This window comes from Aspergillus alliaceus, assembly GCF_009176365.1.
Source record: "Aspergillus alliaceus strain CBS 536.65 unplaced genomic scaffold BDW43scaffold_59, whole genome shotgun sequence".
Taxonomy (NCBI): Eukaryota; Fungi; Ascomycota; class Eurotiomycetes; order Eurotiales; family Aspergillaceae; genus Aspergillus; species Aspergillus alliaceus.
In genome coordinates, this window is record NW_022474742.1 from 84,091 (window position 1) to 98,333 (window position 14,243).

The following is a 14,243-nucleotide window of genomic DNA, read 5'->3' on the forward strand; positions in this document are numbered from 1 at the left end:
AGTAATATATTGATTTCTATACTGGCTCGAACCATATAGGAATAAAGGCGCTTGTCATGCTTGCAGATAACTTAACTGTGAGTGATGGAGAGGACATATCCATACTTTTGGCTACCCCTGATGGTCTCAGCCCAGGAAATAACCCCGATAGGCGCATTGTCGCCGCCTCGTTCTTAAAATAAACTTATAGGCCATATAGACACTTCATAACCTGTAGTATTAACCAGATGCCAAATTATGTAGTCTATAGTATCCTGGGATGCCTTGCAATCAAAACTGAAGAGCACTGCCAGTTAATCTATAGCCTGCCTATCTGTATTATTATTATACTTACCCTATAGACAAAAGTAATAATAATATTCTTTAAAGCTTGAATTAGTCAGTCACAATTAGCATCTCTGCTCACTATGGGCAATGCAGTGGCTTCTTTCATGGCAAAGCCAGATCCCATAATAGAGGGAATATACTGGATCTCCAGCGCAGATATTTATTATAGAGAATTGAAGTTTCGCCACAGGACACAAGAGTTTACTAAAACGTCGGCAAGCAGCAGCAATTAATATAAGAAAATCATATATAAGTAACTAGCACAACCCAAGTTCTGGATAAAGACATCTAGTATAACAGAGTGGCTTGCAACTTTACCACTGTAGATTTAATATACCATAGCTATATCTCGGGAGCCATACTGACCAGCTTAATAGAGATGGTTAATATATATTAGGGCAGGAGTATATCTCTTCATGAACCTCTGGTTCCCTTAGTCCAGTTATCTTCTCTCTAAAAGCCAATTCCGGCAGTTATGGAGCTTTGGGGATGACACAAATGGCTACAAGGCTGTGAAAGGGCAATATATAAAGAATAGGCCTATCTTAAATAAACTCTATTATAATTGCCAATATACCACAGTTATTTATCACTATCAGCTACTACTGCTATAACAGTATCTTGACAAGCATGCTGGCAGCAGCAGAGTACAGCTCCTACAGAGTCAATTATAAACCACTCTAGGCTCCCTTAATATCCTGCAGAATTCATAAAAGAAGCTATACTGAAGTATTATAATATCACTATCTTTACCAAATTTATCTTGGCTATTGTTAGATCTGAGGGAAAACAGAAAGAAGTAAACTGTATAAATATTATCTTCAAAATTCAGGAACTTCTTTCTTAGGACAAGCTCAAGGATAATATTAAGTTAATATACAGTAAGTGGTTTTTGGGCTAAATTAATAAAGAAGAGACAAGATATTAAGCTGTTTAATCTATATAACAAAGTCTTGCTTATCAGATACCTCATTATCAGACAATTCTTCCAACCTGGACAGCTCTTTGCCCAGACACTGCATCTCTTTACCAAGCATTGCTCCCTTGCAGTATTATCCTGACCACCCTTTCAGATCTGCTCTTTGGTTCAGCAGTGCAAGACAGATTGGATAACAAGCTTAGCCTATTCCTACATGCTCTTAGCCTCCTGACTAATATTATTAATAGTTTCCTTCTGAAATCCAGGAAATTCAAGAAACAATTTGGTTTTCTGTAGATTCTGAGAAATATATTTATGGAGATTGTCCTTATTCTGGTTGTTACGGACTTCAATCTCCGGAATCCAGCTCAATGAATGCTTATTAAGCATGCTATGGATCAAGTCTCTACTGAGGAGTATAGCTCCTAAAAGAAACAGTCTGGTTTATATCACTTACTACTAAGAATATATTCTTTAATAGACTGAAAAAGACTTCTTGTTCCTCCACTACAGCCTCATCAATCCCATCAATCACCAAACATATTGCAATGTCCAATAAATCATCTCTAAAGTAGCTTAGGAAGTGTTTCTCCTAAACAACATAACTGTTCTCTGGGTCTTCTTTTATACAGAACACCCCGGCAGGCATTATAAAGATTGATTGCATGGCCACCTGCTATGCTAGGGTTCGCAGAGCTTTGTTAGGGAAGTATAACCTGAGTTCCATCAAGGCATATATTGTGCTGATTTGTTATAAAAATTGAATGCTGTATCCTTTGCAATACTCAACCCTTAAAGATCAATCTTTAGCTCCACTTGCTTGGCTGCCTGGTTCAAGACCTTGAGCTCTTCTGCAATAGCTACTGAAGATAAAACTGCTATTTGACTGGTACTAATCTTATGCAAGTATCATTTACTAGTCTCTGCCACTAACTTCTCCGGTGACACCTGGCCACAGGGCACATAATTAAGTAATTATTTTGTATAGAAGACGGTCACTAATATTATATATCCCTGCCACTGTTTGTTTTTATGCGAGTCCGCATAGTCACAAATACCCTGAATCATAACATAAGGAAAGTCCTATATCAAGCCTGCTGTCTCTATCTCAAAGCATAAAGCTTCTGTTTCCTTCCAGAGCTGCTCCCGCAATATAGCATGCTTTATAATAACATTTCCTGAAGTAATGATACTGTAGTGCAGCTGTAGCTTATTATTCTTGCACTTTTCTCTTTTTACCTTCCACTTATCCAAACAACCATCTCAAGAAGTATCTCCTGGGCAGCAGCCGCTTTGATTGGAAAGGCATCATAAGAAAATATTTTTTGTAATCCAAGTAAAACTGAGCTAAACAGAATCTTACTATAGATCAGTGTTCTCTATTATACTATAGTTTGCTAACAGAGATAGGCTGTTTTGGACTTGTAACCGGGTCTTATATCACCCCTATTGTCTTAAAGAGACTGAAGGAAATTTATATAATATATGAAGCCTATAAGAAGTTCTATAGATAGGAATTATCTCAGGAACAATAAATGTATATAATTGTGACAACAGACAACAAATATATTTTCACCTGTCAGGCTAGAAATAACTTTACAGGCTGTTGTTACTTTTTCTTACTTTATACACAAAATAAGATATCTAGTGTCTCAACATAATCTATACACAAGCTCAACTGTTATTCCAAAATAGTAGTAGTTATGCATCTGTCACCCCTTACTCCTATCAATCCCTTCAGTTTCTTTTAATTATTTTGATGCCAGGCAGAACAATGATTCCTCTTAGGAGTACATGAAGTACTCTTCCACGCTACCGGGCATATAGAATTAGGCTAGCCCCAGATAAAAAGATCACATCTGTAAGCTTCCCCAATTTTGTGAAATCCAAAGTAATATAGCCGTTGAATGAGAGAGCCATAACCGGGTGCAGAGAGCTTGGAGAGTAAATGAGCTGGAAAACTGCCTTCTGGAGCAAGAAAGAAAGATCACCTGTCCTCTAACCAATACAATACTCCTTTATTATTAGAATCACTTAGGGCATTTCTTCAATTATTAATAACAGAATCAATTATAAATATTTACAGTAACTAAGTCACTTGCTTAAAGCCTGAATAAACCCTGACTTATATATAACATGATTTTTCATAATCAAATCATTTACCAAGTTCAGACTATTAATTGGGTTAGCTTTCCAACTATATTATCTCTTGATAAGTATAAGTCAACAGAATATCCCTGAGCTAGCTGCTACCAGCAGGTATGTGAATATCTGTAAGCGAAGATAGCATATCTTCATAACCCATATTCATCTCTCATTTAATACTTTGTATACCAGCCACATGCTTGATGTACTACCTCAAGCCTGCAAGATATAGAATGAATTAAGTAATCTATCACCTCCTGGGATATAGCCCACTAAGCTTCCTTAATATGGTTTCTAAAGCACCTCCAGTCAATTTTTGACCTTCCTCCTAGAAAGAGCATAAGATAGAGCTCTAAAAGCTTACACTTAAGCAGAGCCCAGATATGCTCTATTAAGTTTAAATCAGGCAAATGAGATGGCCAATCTAGAACCTAGATTATATAAGATTCAAACCAGTCCTGTGCTTCAGCCGAAACATGAATCTTTATATTATATTACTGAAATATAGTGCCTGGCTTATAGATCAGTAGGAGACCCTTCTCTAAGCAAGCAATATAGAACTCTGTTAAATAACTGTCTCTATAAGATAATTCATCCCGCTCTATAATAACCAGATCAGATTGACTAACTAGCTATATTAAACCCTATACTACTTAAGAAATATCTTTTCCATAGTTTATTAGATTCACTAGACCACGTCTATAGGCCTCGTTTAAGAATCAAAAGACATATTGAGTAGAGAAATTAGACATCTGTACAGAACATTTGTCAGAAAATATAGTTACATTTGAAGTGGAATTTTTTAATCTATATACATATAAATTAAAGACTCCTTTTAGCTATCTCAGGTATTAGAGCTATACACTTCTTACTTTTCCATTTTTTTAAATAAAGTCATTTTAGAACCTGCTTGATTATTAAGGTGGAGACCCCAGAATTACTATTTACATATAGAGCCCTATAGCTAAGCTTAGGCCTTTGATGAGCCAGTAAATAGATATAGCACTCAGTAGATTAACCAAGCTTTGTTAGCCTTCCTTTTCTTGGAAGCAATTTTAAGGTATGGTTGCATAAAGAGCCTTTTTTATTAAATAGATTATATTATAACTGACTCTAAATTGCTTAGCCAATTAAGTTAGAGATATATTATATTCTAGAGCAGATAAAATAATCTCTCAAGTCTCTATATAGATCTCTATATTCGGCCTTCTATTTTCGCTCATTTCTGTCCCAAAAGCTCTTATTTTAATATAATAACAGATACTGGTAGTTAAAGATAAGATTTTTTAACATGTCACAGAAATATATTTAAATATAATCAGACTTTTAACCTATCTTGATATATAGCTGCAGTAGTATATATATATTTCTTGACTATTTAAATCCTAATCTATTTATGGAAAATAGTTATTTCACTATCAGAATAGTTAAAACTTAAAATAGTATAATAGATTAAAAGTATATAAAACCCCTTAGGCCTTGAAGTATATCTAGCTTTTTAATCTACTAAAAGTTAATCTATACTTCCTCTACTAATACCAGTCTTAGTTTCTATTTTTAATCTTTACTATCATAACAATGCATCTTACTGCTCTTATCTTCTTTATTATTAGTACAGCTTTATAGGGCAATGTTATTGCCTATCAGGCCAGTTACTATAAAATCAGAAATTACAGGTATAAGAAAAACAACTATAACTATTGCTGTCTAGAGTTTAAGTTTATCCAAAGTAGTATTGTCTATGATATTAAAGCACAGTACTGTATTGATATCTACTGCCCGCATTATACAAGTGAGTACTGGGAATAGATTAAAGCCCTTTAAAATATATAGAGTTAATACAGACTTGTTTCACTTCCTTAAGAATACACAATCAGACAAGTTGATTACAGAGAGTAAATTACCAGAGAGAATAGTTATTCTTCTGTAAGCTTTGCTGCTGCAATAGTTAGGGATTAAACAAGGCCTTTTCATTTTATCTTATATTTCTATACTAGAAGGTATGCTTCTAGATATTGTAGATACCGAAGACTATGTACTAGAGATACTATATGCGATCATCTAGTGTATTTTCAACAGTATACTGTGTATGAATGGCGCCTATTAACAAGCTATAAAGTTTGAGTTACTATATAAATAATCCACACATTAGACCCAAGATACTGTATACTAGAATTATAAATGGATAAAATTTTCTTGCTCAGCTGCCCAATTGAAAACCAGGATAGTTTTATAATACTAGCCTTTGCTTTGGACCAGTTAACTTCTCCAGATAGAATTCCATGCCTACTAAGCAAGGGTATTTATCCCTGATTCCATATCATAACTGTGGTCAGGTTACTGATAGTAACTATAATAAATTTATAGAAACTAATTAGGCTCTTGATACAATATTCCCTCCAGGATTTCCCTTTATTTAGAGAGTCCGATACTAAACACAACCTAGCAATTTAAGTTATTGTAGTATACCACAGGCATCTAATATAGCCTACTGAAATCCACATTTATATTCATCAACTGGAGACTGATAGTCTACTGGGAATGAAATTTTTTTTTGATGATTGGTATAAGTATGGGCCAAGTATATAATACAGTGTAGGCTTTTCTGCACTTCCTAGATTTCATATAACTAAGAATAACCATAGTTAGGCTACAGAATTAAAGCCCAATTCCCTTTGCTTAGTAGTCAGGGAACTCTACCTGGCGAAGCTAATAAAGGTCTAAGCAAAGCAGTATTGCAAGAGAAACCATATTATCAATAAAGCCATTCATCACTGCGCAGATAATTGGGTATTCATGGGATAGTACAGGCAAGCAGTGATCATGTTTATATTACCCTAAAAGCATTAGACCCAATATATCAGATAGTACAAAAGACACTCTTTTGGGTTTAGAGGCTGGCTAGATTATCAATCTTACATATACGGTAGGTTATTCCTCCTCACACACATTGATATAATCACAGGTCAATATTATATTCATTATAGAATATAATAGTAATCTCTATATGCACTTTTTGCCCAAAAATATAACTAAAGCAGAAACAATGGACAAATACAAAGAAGAGAAAAGCAGAAGAGGCCTTTAGAATGTGCCAGTAGAAGCAGGCAACATACCTCAATCTCACAGATAATAGTAGATAATAATTATCATTTCCACTTATACTATTAGACATACTTACATTTTTTAGAATTTACTAGTCAGTCAGTCAGGGATTGTCCCCGCTCTATACAGACAACTACCACAACAGTGATGCCCAAGTGAGCAGGCTACTTACTGTCACTTTCTTGTTCTCTCCTTTATAGGGTTAAATTGTACAAACCACTTCCGAGAATTACAGTGTATAATCTTTTGAGAGCCCACAGCATCATAGTGAAAGCGGCAAGAGAGAAGGGTGAAAGCAACGCCTTAATATATAGTCCACATGTTTAGAGCTTCGCAAGAGCGGCTTTTGTCTAGTATAATATGCCGGGTTTCTGTATCATGTTTGGGAGTACAATTTGGTGCTGTTGCCCCAGCCTCCCCCACACCAAAGACAACGAAATGAAGCCAGGAAAACGTAGGAGATTATAGTTTAAGGCCTTATCTTGAGTGGACCCAGCACTAACAACGCCAATTGAGTGACCTGCACAAGTACATCTTATCTTCAACAGCAGCCAATATATAGAATTAGTTGGTGGCTAGATTCTGATGGAAAAGAATAAACTAGTCATCTAATTATGTATATTCTATTACCCTCCCTTTCGTGTTCTATGCATCCTGTGGCTATAGCAAATTATACGATTCTCTTAACTACTTCTATTTAGTCTGCAGCGCTTTTCCTGATCAGTTTCATGTCCTGTAGGTGATTCCTGTCCCGATCGACCTCCTAATGTATATTACAGATCTCCATATCAGCTGTCCATCTCTTTTCTCAGGCCACCACGGTGTATTTCCCGCCAGTTGCACAAAGAGGAAGTGCCCGAGCAGCTGTGTCTTTGAACTTTCTCTGGCTTTTCTGCACAGTCACAGCTTTAATCCGCTTTGTGTTTAAGGGTTAGTACGAAGTTCATATGGACTGTGACTGTCTATCGCTCACTACATATAGTTGGTCGACAATACCCTTTAGGAGGTACTGAGCCCAGTGCGCTTGCTATTTGCCTGTGAACTTGGTGTGCATTTTCTGTGGCAAAAGTCGCGTTGCTTAGAAGCCCTGTGGATGACTCGTAGGTGACGTTCCTACGGTGGTTAGTCGGCAAGCAACGCTCCGGTCAAGGCTGGCACTGGCGTTGGCATCCCAATCTGATAGACCACCGGTGGACTTCCTCCTGCACTGCGAGACAACGGATAAGGGAAAGAAATGGGCTCCTTTACACTCTGAATTAATTGGCCAAGGACGAAGTATTCAAGCTTGAGCTTAATGGTGTAAGCGAGTAGCTGGAATATTGCCTGTAGGATATAATACCTACCATACACAATACCCACGTTAGCCATATCGAGGAAGAGGATAATAGTGTTGATAACAGACAACTAGATTAGTCCACTTTCAATATGAACATAATGCAACACGTGCTTTTCAAATACAGTATAGCACTAAGCCTCCATTCCTACTCTTCGCCCTTCCTTACAGCTGCATAATGAATCGAGACATTCCCGTCCTCGATAGTATCCACACCAACTAATGTAAACCTCACATCATGACCCAACTCACCGAACAGTCTCACTCCAGCCCCAATCAGCACAGGTGTTGTCGTAATCACCATTTCATCGACCCAACCCTTTCTCAAAAAATCGGTTATAACCTTCCCTCCATCAATATAAACAAGCCCCACTCCCTCTCTTTCAAACAGAGCTCCAGCCGCTTCAGTAGAACCTACAACTTCAACCTTCACATTGTTCTTCACAAGAATCCCCGGCGCCATTGTCTTACTTAGAACAAACGTCTGCTTAACAGAATAAGGCCACTCCGGAAGCGAAATGCAATATTCATAAGTCCTGCGTCCCATTATCATGCAGTCTACGCGGGACATATGTTCCTTCACGTTGTCCACTGTGCGCGGGAAAGTGGGCGGGATGTGGTGGATATTCTTGGGGGGGTTTGTGAGCCAAGTGACATCATCATTATGGCGTGCTATATAGCCGTCTATGCTTGTTGCTATGAAGGCACGGGTCTTGAATGTTCGTGAAGACATTTTGGAGTATTATTAAGGATTGAAGAGATGGGGTGCCGTTTGTCAGGAGTACGCATGTATAATGATATAGATATAGAATACTGGTCAATTTGTGACCTGTACGTCGCGCGACATAGCCGCTAGTTAGGCGTGTGGGCTACGAATACATGGAGTTTGAAGGGCAGTTTAAGTTCGTCGTTCGGTTGGGCAGAGTGACTAATTTAAACGAGGCGTGATATGATAATTATTGTATGGATGTGGTTAAAGTTCTTATTCTTGCAAAATGATGGATGGTGGCACTGAGTAAGGATTACCAACTCCGCCACGGGGCATAGAGTCCCAGTTTGCTAGCCCCCGACCAAACAATGAACTGACCCTATAGCAGTACCAAGCTGAGTTAATACTCCCCGAGGCAACTGTAAATCGAAATACTCACCACCGTACAGAACCATTTCACAACCGGATAGCCAAAGTGGAACCCACCTTGTCCTGCATAACGACTGCTTTGATGTTTTCGCTCTAAATAACGATGGCCTTTCAAGGTTTGTTCAGCCCCAAAGATTAGTTTCGATTCTATAACTCGGGGTTATGGTTTCCATCATAATGGTCTCAAAACCCCTACCTCTAATACCAATAGGGTACTATGCGATATCCACATATGGCTGAGGCATGTACATATGAATAGCACACATCCATCCCACCGCTGCACCGGCAGCTCTAAGTTATCGGGTTTAAAAATAACATTATTGTCATGACCGACGTCAACATTTTTTATTGTGTTGGAACATAATCCATCTTCTTTTACCGTACAGGTAGTTGAGCCATTGTACCTAGTAACAGCAGCAGGCCTCTCTGACTAAGCTGAATCTAATGTGTAGGTGTAGTAATCTGTGAAATGTATCCTGACTACTGCGGTAGTTGTTTAAGCGTTTTCCTTTTAGACTCTTATAAAAGTGTCCCTTCGTTTATTATAGCAATATTTCCCGTGGTTCTGGGTTCACGATTGCGAAAGTTCTTGGCAGATTTTCACACGCCAGATACGACATATGATCAGCAAAGTTACGTGGGTGGATTGACTTCGCAGCATCGAGCCTATCTTGGGGGAGGATGGGTAGCGCTTGATGTGGTGGCTGCACACGAACCATGGACCCTTAATGTTACCATCCAAATTGGGAAACACTATGTAAGACCCCATAACGACCCAATTGCTGCTGATCTCAGACTTATTCCAACTGGACATTGGTATATTTAGATCCAGACTAGCGCACACCTAATGGGAAATATAGCTTCAGGAGCCAATTATTTGGTTCACTTTTCCAGCCAGCAGATCTGCTATTGTGACTGTCGGGCTGCTTGTCATATCTGTAGGGCAGATGTATGACTGTTAAATGTGGGAAATAACAGCTAGTATTCGTCAGCGTACAAAGAGGACATTGATGACACGAAATACCTTCCATTTTCCTTGCACTTCCTCGCAGGAGTAACATATCCGAAGAGAAGACTTTTATTTAATGCCTATCAGTACATTCATCTCCAATGGCCCTGCACGTGATAACAGGGTATGTTCGACTCCGACCTCCCATCTTAGCAGATGATAACATCTTCGGGCTCAGTAGACTCCCGAACTCTGGACGCTTTCCAGGGTGGGGATTGTTATTCTTTTCCCTCATATCGGTCTGTATTGCTGCATTTGTGGTTTCAGTAACCCAGTATATGCGTCACTAAAAAAGCAGTTACTCACAAGAATTCATGCAACAGAGTTGCACCCATCACAGCCATGGTAGCACCAACAGTATCCCCTAGCTCCTCGCATTTAACATCTTTGATGAGTGGCTTGTTATAAAGGCGGTCACATAGATGGATGAGCTGGTTGCCCTTATCATCTTTACCAGTATATGCTAACAAGGTAGGATCATCCCCACATTCATTGTTCACATCAATATTTGTGATGTAGAGTTCTCCCAGTTCATCTGCACCTCTTGCAGGGTCACTGCCCAGTGCTTTCTGAAAAACATTTTAGGCCTTGCTTTTATCAACTTCATTAAAATATTGTTTGAATACGCCGTCGTTAAGACCATTGATAACGTAGTCCATCAGCTGAAGACTGTCACGGAAGGCTTGTCGAATCTTGAGGTTCCTTTTTCGGTCATCGGCGTTGTTATTGTCAAAGTTGACGAGTCGCGGCAATGAACGTTTAGTTATCTGTCTTCAAGCTTCAAGTTCCAGCGCACTGATAAAAGTCTTAATGCAATTCTTCAAAGGGGGCAAAGGGGAAAAAGTGGAACGAACTCTGTAGGATAAGCCACTGATCCGATTGCCAACATGGCTGAAATGGCCACAGCGAGAGTGAGAAAGCTATGCATCTTGGAGGAGGTGCTATCAAAGAGCTTAAATCTTGTGACAATGCAAAAGCTCAGAGTATCTCAGATTCTTAGAAGATAGTGATACTGTACTGTAGAAATGGATAAGCACCACCCCCCTTTTTATATTTCATGGCCAATCCCCATAGCACTTATCAACTCGCAAGCGTCCTGTCACCCAACCCATTGACGTCTTTTCCGACCAAGTCACCACAATGTGCATGTGCTTGTCACCAACAGCCACGATGTCCAGTGTGCTGGCTTCGTGCCAAGGAGTAAAAAACTGGATGAATACCCTGCTGACTATAACATATGGACGTCATTGTGATCCTGTGATTGATGCAGGGGTGCGGGCATATGTCAGCGAGATATTTTTCGTATGCTTTCGGCGCCAATAAAATCGACGAAGAGCAGCTAATGGCTAAGCACCATTCTCTGGGAGGTATCATTGCCCGTTGATTTACATACTGACACCAGTCCTGACTGAGAAAGAGGAGAACGTCAATCGTTTATGGCCCTTCGAGAGCCGAAGGAACATAGGTTTTGTGCCAGAGCCATCCGGGGAAAATCGCAGCGGTTACTACGAGGCACCCATAGGAGACGCACAGAGGCCTTCAGGTAACCTCTAAAAAGATTACCTCAGAATTGGGGCATCGACAACATTACCTCCAGCCTGCGCCGCAGCAGAATGTCGTCAGCGTTGACAAATAGATTTGAGGAAATTGGATGAGAGTCATTTTTGCCAGTAACATGGCGCTAGACTTCAGAGAAATCCCCTTTTTGAAAGCGGAGCTTGCTAAGAAGGTGCGCTGCCCTATCGGTATGTCGGCAGGGCCCCATTGAAGCTCTTTATGTGATATACTACGATCATGTTAGGTGCCCTCTTCTATTCTAATGTGTTATGAGCACATCAGTGCCATTGCTGATCAACTGTCCCGTCTAGAGATCTGAAAACAAGCTTGCCTATCTTAAATCCTGTAAGTACTTACTCTTCCACAGTGAAGCTAGCGGATCCCTGCATCACGAGGGGGATTGGCTGCATCCCACTGTCCCCTACTAGCTCTCGCCGTTGTTTCGCGAGACCACCTCCAGCACCCTGTCCCTCCAGAACCCGCTCCTTTGGCCCATATCGATACCAGGATATCAGATTCAGCTTATTCCCGAACTCAACACGATACGTCGATCCCACTTCCAAATGTGTGACATGAGAAAAGCCCGCTGCAACTATGGCCTCATTCTCATTAGTTATAACTAGCTCCCCACACGCAGCTCTAAGCCGTTCAGGATTTTCTTTACTGTGTGGCTGGTTCCTGGGACAGGGCCTTAAGGTAAACATCACTTGGTGAGGCACACCAGGCTGAAGGGTGACGAAATATCGCTCAAACTGGGGTTCAATAGGGATATCAGATATCCCACCAAAGCTATAATGTTTGGTCAGGTTTGGACGCTTCGCGGGAGCGCCTGTGTCAACATTGATAAAGTCAAAGCCGTTTTCATAAAGGGCTATGCCGCTAGGGTCTAGGAGCGTGCCAAATACAAGGATGGTAAGCAGTTTGTCGGGCGTATTCGGGGTTTGAGGAAGAGTTGCCTCAAGGGTGATGTGGAATTCGTCGTCGGAACCGTGTTTGTGGAGTGTAAATGATGAGACAGTAACAGCGATATTGATGTGGGTTGGAAGTGGAATTTGGGAGTCTCCTAAAAGAAAAAGCTTTCGGAAAAGGCTTACCATGATGATATTTAGACAAAATTAAACTTAGTTAAATTAAACTAGATGGTTGATCAGAGTTGCTTTTATATTCGCGGGCAAGATCCTGGCTGGTGGCAAAACCACAGGCAGATGCTTTCTTAAGATCTCCACAAAATTTAGTTAACTTGGTAACTTTAGGCCACCAGTGAAATGTTAACTATACTTGGTCTTGGCCAGGAGCTGAGGTGAAAATGAATGTGATATGTTTAAATCATAGGGGGAAACTCAGCCCTATCTATGCCTGGGTTTTTGCGAATGGAGATTACCTAATTTATGTTAGTAGATGGTTATTTCTCTATTCACCTTAACCTAGATATATGTACAAAATATCGTCATATTCTATACTGGCATAGTCTAGTAAACACTTATTTGAGTTTGAGCCCCTGTTCACTTCAAAATTTTGATGATTAGGACACCCTCTCTAAGGTAGTATTATCTGTTACTATGTGGTCGTATTATAAATCCATCCAGTTCATAAAGAAGGGTAACCACATCTGATCATGTTTAGTCTTTTACCATGCAGAAATAACATCAGACGTTAAATATTACCTAATAGTGGAAATACCAACTGTCTACTCCAGTAACTACTCATACTGTTTTGTTAGAGAGATATGGTGAACCATTATTGTGCTAACACTCACAATTATGTAAGCTTTCCTAGGCTGACATACCATCCCTGGTGGATTAAAATGAATTGGTTTCTCTTCTAATCTTATGGCCCCTATAGCCTTGTTTAAGCGCTGTCTTTAGCCACATGCCTCTCAAGTATCTCTATGGAAATTGTTGCCTAGACCCTACTTCACACAGGCTGGCTTGGCTGATCCACCTCATCTGTACACCAGTCCGGGATCCTGCAGTAGTTCTTACCCCACAGAGATACACGGAGCGCGATAGGGCTTCTGTCTTTTGCCACCTTGGATTGAAGTGGAGGACATCGCTTGTGGTCTGATGTTCTCAGAAGCCTTGGGGATCCTGGAAACTGCTTCCATGGAATCCTTGGATGGCCGACTCCTGTCCAATCTATCAACTAACCTCATTTGTCCTTCTCTTGATACCCGGGCTGAGGCTTCTCATGTATCCTGGTATCGGCGCTGTCTTGTTGGTCACTATCTCTATCAGTCTCTATCAGCCTGCCATCTCAGACCTGTCGCCAACCTGTTGCCTCTTTTGCTGCTTTCGATGGCCTGCTTGTTGACTTGGATGCCCTGGTGTGAGATAATCCGTTAAACACGGAAATTCAGCCCCCCTTCTCATGCTTTGCCTGGAGCCAGTAGGGTAGTTTCCAGGATAATATCCTGAGTGTTGGCCCGGGATTTGTGCTATTGTAACGCTTGGCTGGAATATCACTATATTGTGTGACCAAGGACTTTTCCACGCGGTATACTATTCAGCCTTTTTCACGCCATCTAGCATGGGATCTTCAGTAGGGACTAGATGAACTAGTAGAGCTAATTATTACTACTTGTACCTGGACTGCTTGAATGTCGCACTTGAGAATGGAGAGGTCAGCCTCGCGATACAAAGATGGGTAGGAATAGAAGAAATACTGAAGGATATAGCGAGAAAAGATGGAAACTGGCAGAGGTTAGCATAGA

General features: G+C 40.1%; 2 protein-coding genes across 2 annotated transcripts; both read right to left on the reverse strand.

The window, feature by feature from the left end:
* Positions 1 to 7,977: 7,977 nt before the first annotated feature.
* Positions 7,978 to 8,562, reverse strand: BDW43DRAFT_303555 (dihydrofolate reductase family protein; the record flags this gene model as incomplete). The annotated part of the gene is made up of 1 exon (XM_032045435.1): positions 7,978 to 8,562. The coding sequence occupies one exon, from the start codon at positions 8,560 to 8,562 to the stop codon at positions 7,978 to 7,980; it is 585 nt and encodes a 194-aa protein (XP_031895689.1).
* Positions 8,563 to 10,278: 1,716 nt separating this feature from the next.
* On the reverse strand, positions 10,279 to 12,630 carry BDW43DRAFT_315495 (uncharacterized protein; the record flags this gene model as incomplete). Its single annotated transcript, XM_032048074.1, has 3 exons — positions 10,279 to 10,545; positions 10,603 to 10,747; positions 11,891 to 12,630. 3 exons carry the CDS (start codon positions 12,628 to 12,630, stop codon positions 10,279 to 10,281), a joined length of 1,152 nt encoding a protein of 383 aa, XP_031895690.1.
* Positions 12,631 to 14,243: the final 1,613 nt, after the last annotated feature.